Below are 13,549 nucleotides of genomic sequence, written 5' to 3'. Positions count from 1 at the left end.
AAATAAAATAAAAAGATCCCAGAGGGCCAGAGAGATAGCTTTAAAAAGTAAGAGGACTTGCATAACATGTGTGAGAACCTTAGTTCAATACTTAGCACCAAATACTGAGTTCAATACTTAGCACCAAATACTGACTCTCCTTCCTATCCTCAGTATCCCTGGGTGTAGCTCTGACAGTCTCCAGACAACACTGGGTCCTAGTGCTGTTCAGGCTGTGTCATTGAAAATGCCTCCACCCTATGAGTGTAGTCTCCAGTTTAAAAGAGACTGGGGGAGGGGGTGTGGGGTTGGGGGAGTGGGGGGCGGGGCGGGAAAGAGAGGGAAGAGAAGGAGTGAGGGAGAGAGAAAGTAAGGCTGGATGCAGTTCAAGGGCTAAGTGGCTGAGCCAGATACAAACCCAGTACTCATAAGGTTCACTAAGTGCCACCGCTAAGGAACTACTAAGCACCAAACCAGGAGTATCCCCTGAGTACTGCCAGATATGAATGCGCCCCCACCCAGAAAAAAACAAGGTCATGGAGAAACAATACATCTAATTTTTCTAATTTGAAGGCAAAAAAAGAACAAGCTAATTAGTAACTCCTTTAGTTAAGGTATAAGGGCCCATATATTAGGTTTATTTTCCACATATTTTCATAAGAACATTCTGATACTTTCTGTTGTCATTGTGATTACTGAAATAACTATTATTAGTGGTAGCAGTAGCTACTATTGCTCAGCTGAAAACACTCTACCAAGATATCTACCACACCCAAGAGAACAAAATAAGTCACATGCAATTTTTTATAAAGCATTAAAAACATTTAAATGGTGAATTAGAGGCCAAAGAGAGAGAGAGCATAGGGGTTAAGGTGCTTGTCTTGCTTCTTGCCCACTCATCCCCAGAAGCACACATGATTCTCCAAGCACTGACAGGGGTCATGAGCACGAGTCCAGAGAAAGTCCCTGAGCATCCCAGGGAGTAGACCCAAAGCTCCCCTCCACAATCTGATGCATGCATTAGTAGTAAATAAATACTTCAAGTAAGTCTACAGTTAGTCATTCTAGAAAATAACATCTCATTAAGAACGTTAATGCAATTTTTAAACTAATAAAAACAAAAACAAACACTGTTCTCCCGTTGTTCATCGATTTGCTCGAGCGGGCCCAGTAACGTCTCCATTTTGAGACTGCTTGTTACTGTGTTTGGCATATTGAATACCTCACAGATAGCTTGCCAGGCTTTGCTGTGTGGGCGAGATACTCTCGGTAGCTTGCTGGGCTCTCCGAGGGGGCAGGGGGAGGAATCAAACCTGGTTTGGCCGGGCTGGTTGTGCATGAGGCAAACACCCTACCGCTGTGCTATTGCTCCAGCCCTTTAAAAATACAATATATTATACTGTTGATGATTTCCAATTAAAAACCAGTATTATACAAAATACTATCATAAAATGTTCATTAAAATGGCAAACAAAATCAAACTGAAGTTTATTACCACAAAGAAGAAATAATGTATCTTATTCCATGTTAAATCCTCCCTACTAGAATGGGTCTTTTTGTTTGTTTGTTTGACGGTCATACCCAGCAATGCTCAGGGGTTACTCCTGGCTCAACACTCAGGAATTACTCCTGGCAGAACTCAGGGGACCATGTTGGATACTGGGGATCAAACCCAGGTCAGCCGCATACAAGGCAAGCACTCTACCCACTGTACTATCTCTCCAGCCCCTAGAATGGATCTTTCTACTAAGCAAAAATTAAATCATGCCTTCACCTAACACTTCAATTATAGTAAGGAATAATACCAAAGAGCAAAAGTTAGATTAAATACTACTATTTCAAAAGACACATATAGGAAGTTTCAAGGCACAAAGCTGATTTCTAAAATTCTTTGCCCTCGCTATAGAAACTCTAAGTATGCTATAAGTGTGCATCTTTTTTAAGGAAGCTGTATATCAGCTCTGTTCCCAGTGAACAGTGAACTGTCTCAAATCCACGTCACAGAGGCTGGATCAATCTTGCAAACACAAGTCATTGCTGAAAAGAGGCCCTGAACTGAAACAGCCTGGAAAATGTATTAGATACTCATCCTAGCAGAGAGTATGCCTTCCAAGCAGTTAAAATGTAATGTGGCAAAACTTAAATTAAACACATCATTTAAAGTAAAAATCCTTCCTTAACAGATATAAAGTCCCTGATACAAGGAAACAAATTACCTGGAGTTAGTGAAGGAAGAGATACTAGCACATGAAGATTTCTTTTTGCATTTTTTTCCAGCTATAGTTGGAAATTGGTACTGGCGGGGGGTGTCTTTCCATTTCTTATTTATTACACTTTACTATTAATCTTTGAAAGTGCGTGCCTTTCTTGTGAAATGGAAGCTAGAGTAGCTAGACTAGCCTAGAAAAATGATGTGGGTGCTTTAAGGGAAACTGGGGAGATTGTATATGTACTCTAGCAACAAAATCATTTTTCAAATGCGTAAAATGCCTTTATTATCTGTTATACTTCTACAATAATCATGTGAATTTCTCCACTATGCCCCATATGCCTTAGTTTGTTCCCCCTAACAAAAAGTAATCAAGAACAACAAAAGTTGGTATGGCAACTATTTCTACTTAATCAAACTGAAACCTATAATGCTCAAGGATAATAAACATCATATAACTCGTGATATGCCAACAAAACTAACTAAATAATAATGACATATACATTGAAATCTCTACCTTATAATCCAGGGATGAGAGTTTTTCCAGTCTTCTATTTATCTCAGGAGAACCCATCTTCTTGGTAAATTGAATAAAACATAGTTTGTTTTGTGCCAAAAATGATAAGATGATAAAGTTGTCTGTGAGAAGAGCTAAGGAAAAAAAATAAAGATCAATGATGCCATCGAATACTAAGAATAAAATACTAATGATTAATATATCATGGGTTTAAAATATTTTCCTTTTTTCCTATATATTCAATATGAGTGTTTGGAGATAGTTGAAAATTGGGTTTAATAAAAAAAAGCACACTTATATAGGTTGTTTCACAACTTAATACAAAAATTAAAACATTTATTTTTATCTGTGTTAGCCTTTCACCCTGTATTCATATAACATAAATGATCTGAGAACTGTATTAAGGGATCATTTATTTTTTTACAAAAATCTTATTTTTTAATTTAAATATTTTAATCGACCTTCTTGAGAGTATATAAACAATGAACTAAAGCATATTATTCCAACTGTGCATCTGAATATTAATATTTAACAATGTAAATATTCCTGCAGCTTTATTTCTAAAGCACTCAAGTCATGGAGTCGTTAATGGTATATAAAATTAATAAAAACATAATTATTTCAATTTGAGAATTTTTATATTGTTTCTTAAAGAAATTATTAAATGATTTTTCTATTTTTCTTTACTTCCACACCCCTAGCTGTGTAAGCAGTAACCAACAGCAGATCTACACAATTACAGAAGAATCTGGAAAACTGCCAAGAAATCACATTGTTATCGTGGTCTCATGAGAATGTATTATTTGGGGTATAAATAAAAGAAACAAGTGAAAAAAGATATCTCAGAAACATGAATAGTGTTGGAAGTCTTTTAATTCTTGTAAGGAAACATCACCAATATGACAAAATTATCACAGTCACTATTTTATTTACAGTGTCAGTGAAAGAGTCAATTATTAGACATGAAAATGGAACCTTTTTCATAGACAAGCCTCCTCAGCACCATATTTTTGTAAGGAAAAGGAAATGGCACCTTTAATCCTACCTCCAGCATATCATCAGGAATGTTGTTAATTATAGCCATCCTACAGGGTGCTTTTCTTTAGGATGATGAAATTGTGTCTGATTTATTCAAAGGTAGCTTGTGAGAGCACAAAGCAGAAGACGGTGTCTGTATTCATACCTCTGTTCTTTCCACTAGACCACACTTCCTCTAAGTAATTTAATATGCTGACAATGTTCAATCACTAAGAATACTACAATCTCTGTCTCTGACTATCTTAGCCTAGAATAGTAGAACAAAATCTTAAAACTTCAGAAATTGCTACAGCATAATGGGAAGAAAATGGGACTTATAGCTAGAACCTGAGTTGAAACCTCAGCTGTCATTCTTTGAGATGTTTCCTAGAATATCATGGGTATCTTCCTTAGCAACCCAGCTTCAATTTCCTTATCTATTAAATGAAATTTAAAAAAAAGCCTGTACATTATCAAGTTGTTTTCTGAATTATATGAAAAGGGTAAGCTGGTGGAGCAAAGAAACTTTTAGATTTCAATAATATTAGTATTATTGTTTTTCCCTTTCAATAAATCTTTAAATTTTTTCTCATGTATTTTTGTCATGGTTGTGATGTCACTTAATATGATTCAGATTTATCTAAGTATATTTAATAAATATTTGAAAAAATCATTGGGTTTTAGTATCTAAAATTATTGCTTAAACTTTCTAGAAGTGCTCACAAACTTTCATAACCAATAATCTTAAGAGACAGACACATTTTTATTTTACTGGTAGCATGTTGACACATTTTAAGATGTACTTGGAAATGTAAAATACTTAAAATGCCAACAACAGGAGACTGATTTTTAAAGAACACAACAAAAATACTTGAAAATACCTTGAAAGTATTTTGAAATTTAGGATGATCAGATTGTGTCTGATTTATTGTAAGGTAGTTTGTGAGAGCACACAGCAGAAGGTGTCTGTATTCTTTCCTCTGTCCTTTCCACTAGACCATACTTCCTCTAATTAACTTAATAAGAAAGTATCTTGAAAGAAAGTATTTTGAAAATACTTTCACATTTAAGAGCAGAAAATACTCAGTATGTGACCCTAGTATGTGAAAAAAAAAAAAACTTTAACATTAAGTATTAGTTCCAACTTGTATTAGTCCCCAGGGTTGTGACTATGCTATTACAAGCAATTACTTGTGTTTGCAAGTCCCCAGTGGTAATAATTAGTCTACCTGTTGACACACTATTTCTCCTGCCCCACTGTTAATGCAGGCAATTGATTTGCACACAGGGGTAATTACCATCACTGATGGTGTCTGAGATGAGCTTCCCCACCAAGCTTCTGTCGATCACCACTTTTTCCAGCTGAGGCCCAGCAAGGCTTAGGGACACGAGCACACCTGAACCAAAGAGGAGCTAAAACAAGGTAAAGCAAGAGGCAGGGCGGAAGATACAATTAGAATTAGAATCCTTTAAAAAGTTCTCTCTAAATGTATATCTTATACAGATATTTACACATACCTTTACCTCAAGAAATTATAAAGTTTTATCATAAAACAAAACAAAAAAACCTGATCACTCAAATACTGAATTAAAAAATACAGGTGACTAAATGATGTGACACAGTAAGTGCACTGATTAAAGATTGATTAAAGCCAAATGCAAAAACCTAATTTAGTTCATGTTTACCAAAAGCCTACTACTCTTCTAAGAAAGAAATATGCAGAAATAACTGCCTTGCATATGAAACTGCAAAGCATCCTGTTTAAATATTTTGGTTTTTTTTCCTTTTTGGGTCACACCCAACAATGCTCAGGGGTTACTCCTAGCTCTGCACTCAGGAATTACTCCTGGCAGTGCTGGGGAGACCAAATGGGATGCTGGGAATCGAACTCGGGTTGGCCGCGTGCAAGGCAAACGCCCTACCCGCTGTACTATCGCTCCGGCCCCGTGTTTAAATATTTTGAAAGATTTATTATTTACAAATTAAAAGATTTCTTCAAATTTTAGTGTTCATTGACATACATTAAATATAGGAAGAATGTCCTTTTACAATATAAACTGACTATTATGATCTATTTGGAATTTAAATCTTACAAAGATCTTGTCAAAATACTATATCAAAGATTATGTGAAGGATAGGAATATAGAGAGAGCAAGCTTTGCACGTAGAAGACCATGGATTTGCTCCTCAAAATCCACCCCCCCACACAAATATACATAAATCAGAAAAATGTAGGTAAAATGTTGAAATTTAAATGCATAAATAATGCATATGAATATATAGTTAATAATATATTTAAACATATTATTACTTAATTATATATGCAACAATATATTTAAATATATATAAATAAGTAAATAAATATACCACAAACAATTCTTGAAGAGAAAATTTATAGTAAAATTAATTAGTGTTCATCCATTCATCCATCCACCAAAAGACGACTGGATATCACAGTTAAGGTTTTTATACTGTTCTTTTTCATTTGTGGCAGCATAATTCATTCATCCCCAAATGTTTAAAACTTCTGAAGGAACTATGCATATGTGTTTGCTTGTTATCTCTGAGATTACAAAATATCAACATTGGAAGGAATTGTTTCACCTTCAAGGCAACATACTCAAAGCAGATGAATCATGGAATGGCATATGGTATAAAGGGGAAAAAAAACTATTGTCAGTAAACTAATTATGAACATGCTAGCCAAACCAAAGACAATTATGATTTCAAACAAAACAGGGGAATTCCCCGCCTACCTAGGCATCATGTCCCAGCTAGAAAGAATGATGGCATGTCAAGAACATATTTGGACATGAGTGAAAGATGAGCAGTGTGAGAGATAAGGTTAGTATAAAAAGAGACCATTACTGGGGTAAGATAAAAAGACCCTCGTCACAACACATTCTAGGAATACAAATTAGAAAAGAAATTAAAGGGCATCTTTCTACCTATTAAGGTCCACATTCTAGTTTCCAGAAAATTTTCTTTTAGGTGAACTTCATGACTTAATGGACACCCATTTTATATTAGTACCTCTTGCCAGTTCAGAAAGGAGAATAGGGAGTGGGGGGAAGGGGATGGCTAAACACTTGATAACCTTTTTCTATTTTTGGAGACTAATAAAGAGAAGGCTCATTTATTGAATTTCTTTTAAAAACTTCACAAATGAATCTCTGCTGAATTACTTTTAGAACTATATCTGATTTCAAACATTGATATTTAGCTTTATCATTAATTCCCCATTAATGATATGCTGTGGCTGTGACTCTCCAAATTTTTCCTTCTCAGATTGGCAATTTTAGGGCCAGCTCTAAAATCTTGTTTCTCCTCACTTGCAACTGATTCTTTTCTTCCTTCTCCAGTAAGTGGGAAGGAACTATCCCTGAAATCTGTTCCTTTCTCTATACTTTTGTCTCCTTTATACCTGTATTTTTCAGTAGCCAAAGAGGCTCCTCTAATAGACCAAACTCTGAAGAGCTTAAATATTTTATAAAAGGCATAATTATACATGGGGCTGGAGCGATAGCACAGCGGTAGGGCGTTCGCCTTACAAGCGGCCAACATGGCCGACCCGAGTTCGATTCCTCCGCCCCTCTCGGAGAGCCCGGCAAGCTACCAAGAGTATTCGATATGCCAGACACAGTAACAACAAAGTCTCCAATGGAGACGTTACTGGGCCCGCTTGAGCAAATCGACGATCAACGGGAGGGGCTTTACCTTTTATAATTATACATAACCTATTCACATCCTCCTATATAATTTAATCATATCTAAATACTTATGATACCAGATACAATGTAAACAATACACAAATATTATGTTTTATAGATAATAATGATAATTAAAAGTCTATCCATGTAGTCTTAGCTTCATAGAGTCTATTATTCTCTGGCTCTTACCACCTTATGCATACATGTTACATGACTCTTCTCTATACATCTTCAGAGCCTACAACAATGCAAGGTACATAGTGTGTGATAAATGAAGAACCATAATTAACTGAAATTAACTGACTACAGGATGAGATAAGACTTAGAAGAAAACCTGGTTTAAGCTTCCATTTCCACGAGTCATAAAAATTCCTTTCCTAGCGTTCCATCCATATTCTTACAGCATTAAGTCCATACCTGAATAATGCCAGTGACCAGAGGCTCATTACTTCACAGTAAAACGATTCCACTATAAGGCAATCCTAAAAAACTAATTATTTTTTTCATTCAACAAAAACTGCTGCTTATATACAGAGTACTCATCTAGTGATTCAAAGTTGAATCAATTACAATCCTTAAAAACTATTAATGTAAGTGGAAAGTTAGAAATACAAGCAAATAAATATAATAAAGTGTTGCTACTGGTTTATTAGAGGAATAGATAAGGGAAAGACTGGAGGAACTGAGAAGGAGATGGTTGACACTGGAATTTGAGAAAGAAGTAACAAAAACTTCTTTGATCGTCAATAACAGCTCCAATATTTTTTCAACAGCACTCTTTTTAAATATTAAAAAAAATAAACAATAGTTAGAAGCATGAACTATGGTATCTTTATGACTGTCCTATCCTGTGTGATCTTAAGGTAATTACATAACATCTTCATAACCTCCTGTCCCGCTCTAAAAAAAACTGATTACTTCTATTTGTGTAAATCTAGTGTAGCTGGAGGAGTGTGAAAGTACACTTAAAAAAAAGATGAAATCAGAGATGTAGATAGGACTTTTGATGAGATGACTGGATTTTAAGCAATGAAATTATAGTAATCTTGGTTATGCTTAAAAAAGAGGTTGGAAGCAATATAAAATAAATTATTTAGCATCTGCCTTTGGGGCAGGCTTGGATGGTGGTGGTAAAACTAGGAATAATGGTGGTGGGAAGGTGTAATGGTGGTGGAATTGGTGTTGGGATATTGAATGTAATCAATTACTGTAAACAACTCTTTGAAAATAAAATAAAAATAAATCTTAAAAAATAAAAAGAGGTTGGGCCAAGAGACAGACACCATCAGAAGGGTATTGCAGTTATCCAGGTGAGAACAGATGATTTCTTGGAAGATTTATTCTAGGACAGCAATTATATATGAAGAAATTTGAGATACATTTCAAAGGGGATCTATAGGACTCACTGGAGATTGGTATGGCATACAAAAGAAATATTCAGAAGGTTTTGGAACTAAGTAACTGTGTTTACTAAGTAGCTAATATAAATTTAGATTAAGGAAATCATGCTTGGTTTTAGGCTTGTAAGTAAGGTCCATGAAACTTCAACTAGAGAGAAATGAGTCGTAAGTACAGAGTGAAGAAGAGACTGAAATTAATTGGGGGTCAATAATAACATAAATGCAATTTCTCAAGTCCCAGAATTAGTAATTTTCCTTTAAAAACGAGTTTTCCTAGAGCCAGACAGATAGAAAAGTGACATCTTGCACACAGTATCCAATTCAATCCCTACATCACATGGTCCCCTCAGCATCACAGAGTATGACTGGGACTGCTGGGTCATCCCTTGTCAGCAGTGCTATATCCGTGGGTCTTCCATTTAAATGTCAGACAAGCCAGCCAAGAATCACTGGGTGCAAACTTTACCCCTCTGCCCCAAGAATTTTTATTAATTCACAAATCACAAAATCACAAATCATCTTGTTATTCGTCGATTGCCTCGAGCAGGCCCCAGTAACGTCTCCTTCATCCTAGCCCTGAGATTATATTCAAGGCTCTTTAGGAGCCTGGTATTTGGCATATTGGGTATGCCAAGGGGAGTTTGCTCCCCCCCTTTTATTAATTGAATCACTGTAAATAAGAGTTCTCCTTTAAACAGAAGTCTTCATAAGGGGTTCTAATCAGTTCTGATTAATATCTTTGTAAGAGACCAGACACTAGAAGCTATGTCAGTCTTTATTCCACATTCCATTTCTTTCTGCAACACGTAGAGGAAAGGTTGGAAGACAACATAGCTCTCTATAAGCCAGAGAGACTTCACCACAGCCCAAATCTGACATTGAACATTTAGCCTATACTTCTGTAAGATGTATAGAGCTTGACAAGCTCCCCATGGCGTATTTGACATGCCAAATACAGTAACAACAATAAGTCTCATTCCCCTGGCCCTTAAAGAGTCTCCAATCATTGGGAAAAGACGAGTAAGAAGAGGCTGCTAAAATTTCAGGGCTGAGAGGAGTAGAGATGTTACTGGTGCCCACTGGAGTAAATCGAAGATCAATGGGATGACAGTGATACAGTGATCTGTAAGAAATAAGTTTCTGAGCTGGGGGGGGGGGGGGGGTATTTTCTTTGTTTGTTTGTTTTGTTTTGTTTTGTTTTAGTCTTTGGGCCACACCCAGCAATGATCAGGAATTAATCTGGCTCTGCATTCAGGGACCACTCCTGGTGAGCTCAGGGGACCAAAAGGAGCAAGAGGGATCAAATCCAAGTCAGTTGTGTGCAAAGCAAGCGCCCCATCCACTGTACTCTCTTTCTGGCCCAATTTCTGATCTTTAAAAGAATAAAAAGGTAGAAAAACAGGACTGAGGTTTGAACAATAGGTATTTCAGATTTCAGAAACTTTAAAAGATCAGATTGCTCCGGGAACGAAAAATAGTACAAGAATTAGGTGCTGGCCTCGCATGCAGTCAACCCAGGTTTGATCCCTGGCATCACAAAGTTACCCTAAGCACCATCAGGAGTCATCTTTTTTTTTTTGGTTTTTTGGGTCACACCTGGCACTGCACAGGGGTTACTCCTGGCTCTGCACTCAGGAATTACCCCTGGCGATACTCAGGGGACCATATGGGATGCTGAGAACTGAACACGGGTCGGCCAGCTGCGTGCAAAGCAAACGCCCTACGCACCTACCCACTGTGCTATTGCTCCAGCCCTCAGGAATCATCATTTTTTTTTAAGTAGGAGTACTGCTATTCATTCAGCCACTGATTAGGTTGACTGAATTGGGCATGAACTCCACCTTACTTTTTTTTTCATTTTCTATAACTTTATTTATTGAATCACTGTGAGAGCAGTTACAAAGCTTTCGGGTTTAAGTCTCGGCCATACAATGAAACACCCATACCTTCACCAGTGCCCATTCTCCACCACCAAAAACTCCAGTATACCCACATCCCACACCCTCCCCCTACCTGCGGGGCAGATGATTTCCACATTACTCTCTCTCTACTTTGAGTACATTCAATATTTTGACACCAGACCCACCATTATTATATGGGATTTTACCCCAACACTCAGATCTGCTGAACAGGCAACAGTAGACAATTTGTTTTCTATTGCTGGTTATGAATAACATATGATGTTGCGTGGCTGCAGTAGTGGAGGTGCAATTTTGAAATTCTGAAATTTTAACAGTTAAATCTGGAGGTATTTCTACCAAAACCTGCTGGGTTCCAAGATTTGCTCCTGAGTCTCTGGGATCACTGAGCCGCCAAGCGGGAGCAGGTGGAAGGAAAGCACCCTTTCTCCCCTGGGGTAGCCCAGTGACAATAACCTACTGTGGGGTCCAGACATTTCTGACAAAAGCCACTGGGTTTCGAGATTTGTTTCTGAGTCTATGGGATCATGGCCATTAAGCAGCTTGATCAGGAGCCAGAGAGGCCATTCGTGGGTGGCGACTTGGGGGTCTCGTTGAGACGGGGAGGAAAGGGCCGGCTCCATCCCTATCCTGTGAGGCCTCGCGTATCTCTTCACTGCGGGCCCAAACTTGACTGTCCATTGGCCTCTGGAGGACGGTGGCCACCAGGCCACCAGGGGGAACAGGGCACGGCATGAGACCTATTCCCATCTGGGGTGGCCCAGCGCCGGCAACCTACTGCAGGCACTGGACGCATTTCTGCCTAAAGCTGTTGGGTTCCGAGATTTGTTTCTGAGTCTCTGGGATCACGGCCATTAAGCAGTTCAATCAGGAACCAGAGAGGCCATGCCTCCAATTATATAGCTGAGCTGCAGGTGGTTTGTAGGTGTGTCTCCCACATACCTAACTTCTGACCATTTACTTTCTGGGTAAACTTTGCTGCAAGTTTTTGTGCTCTGGCCAAAGGCACAGCAGCAATTTTGGGGTATGTGGAAGTCTGAAGGTGCCATCAGTCTGCTAATGCACTCACCTCACAGGTACAGAGCAACCAGCTGGTGGCACCATATCCGCCCCACCCCCAGGAGTCATCTTGATCCCTGAGCAGAGCCAGGAATAAGCCATGAACACAGTTTAGTGTGGCTCAAAAACAAAACAAGACAAAACAAACAAAAAGATTAGCCTCCTCTTATTGAAACCTTGTTTGGTGGGTCTTTTTTTTTTTTTTGCTTTTGGGTCACACCCAGTGATGCACAGGGGTTACTCCTGGTTCATGCACTCAGGAATTACTCCTGGCCGTGCTCGCGGGACCATGTGGGATGCTGGGAATCGATCCTGGGTCGGGTCGTGTGCAAGGCAAACACCCTACCCACTGTTCTATCACTCCAGTCCCTGAAACCTTGTTTGGGTACTCATTAAGAACAAGGAATATCACCATTTCAGGATTCTAAATATCTTATGACATAAAATATACATCCAGATACAATACTTTTAAATAAAAAGAATAAATAAGCTAATACATTTTTATGAAACAGCCTGTGGAGAACCATAAAGTTTCCAAGTACTGGTATCAAAAATACTTCTGGGTATTGTAAGGTAGAACATTTGAATTAAAAAAAAAAATCTTGGGGCTGGAGATATAGCACAGTGGTTAGAGCATTTGCCTTACACGTGGCAGACCCAGGTTCGATTCCCAGCATCCCACATGGTTCCCCCAAGCACCACCAGGAGTAATTCCTGATTGCATGAGCCAAGAGTAACCCTTGTGCATGGCCAGGTGTGACCCAAAAAACAAAAAAAGAAAAAAATCTTAAAGTCTGGAATAGAATATTCTATTCAGGGATCTGAGAAATAATACTGAGGCTTAAGGCCTTGCATGTGGCCAATCCTAGTTCATAATCAGGCATATGTTACCTGAGCACCTCCAGAAGTAATCCTGGAGTAAGATTAGAGAATCAGAAGGAAGCTCTGAGCAATGCTGGGTATGGTGTCCAAACAAAGAATAATAATAATAATAATAAAACAGAATTTTTATCCCAAACAGAAAAGTACTTCTACCAAAAATTCTTAAACCTTCAAAATGAAAAAATTATATACAAGATTTGGAAAAACAAGAAGGAAAGAGTGTAGTAAAATATTTTCTTAATCTATTGCAAAGAGTATAGTCACAGCAAATTTGAGCTTGTTAAAAGATCCCATAGTTGAATCTGAGAAGAGCCATGGAATTTTCCAATAGTATTCTAATTTTACTATTGTTTTCTGGTTATGCAAAATAGTAACAGAAACTTTTTCTTTTCTCTAACACCCACAAGCCAGGAAGTATCTCCCTTATTTCTGCTCGACCATGTTTCTTTCTTTGCCTTTTATCATTTTATTGTTTTCTAAATATGCTCATATCAGGTGTGTTCTCTTTAAGAAACTGGCACATGAGTCCTATAATCTTCAGATAGCTCTAGAAATTGATTTCTCTAACCCTGGAGTCCATAGAACTTTTTTTTTCTTTTGGGGTCACACCCAGCGATGCTCAGGGGTTACTCCTGGCTCTGTACTCAGAAAACACTCTTGGCAGTGCTCGGGGGGCCATATGGGATGCTGGGAATCAAACCCTGGTTGGCCGCGTGCAAGGCAAATGCCCTACCTGCTGTGCTATCACTCCAGCCCCTGGAGTCCATAGAACTTAGACAGAATATATGGAAGTAAAATTGTGTTGGGAGAAGAAGGAAAAAATTAGGTGACATAATTAAACAAAATAAAACATAAA

At 38.0% G+C, this 13,549-nt stretch overlaps 1 protein-coding gene across 1 annotated transcript in view; it reads right to left on the bottom strand.

Annotated features, from left to right (window-relative positions):
- WDPCP (WD repeat containing planar cell polarity effector) overlaps positions 1–13,549 on the bottom strand; it is a 377,262-nt gene that overhangs the window by 246,861 nt on the left and 116,852 nt on the right. The window contains exons 7-8 of the mRNA XM_056127073.1: positions 5,021–5,135; positions 2,706–2,839 (exon numbers count right to left, since the gene is read on the bottom strand). Of these exons, the coding sequence (XP_055983048.1) occupies positions 2,706–2,839; positions 5,021–5,135 (249 nt within the window). The remainder of the gene's footprint in view (positions 1–2,705; positions 2,840–5,020; positions 5,136–13,549) is intronic.

Source organism: Sorex fumeus, unplaced genomic scaffold, assembly GCF_029834395.1.
Source record: "Sorex fumeus unplaced genomic scaffold, SorFum_2.1 ptg000006l, whole genome shotgun sequence".
Classification (NCBI taxonomy): Eukaryota; Metazoa; Chordata; class Mammalia; order Eulipotyphla; family Soricidae; genus Sorex; species Sorex fumeus.
This window is presented reverse-complemented; position numbering and strand designations above follow the sequence as displayed.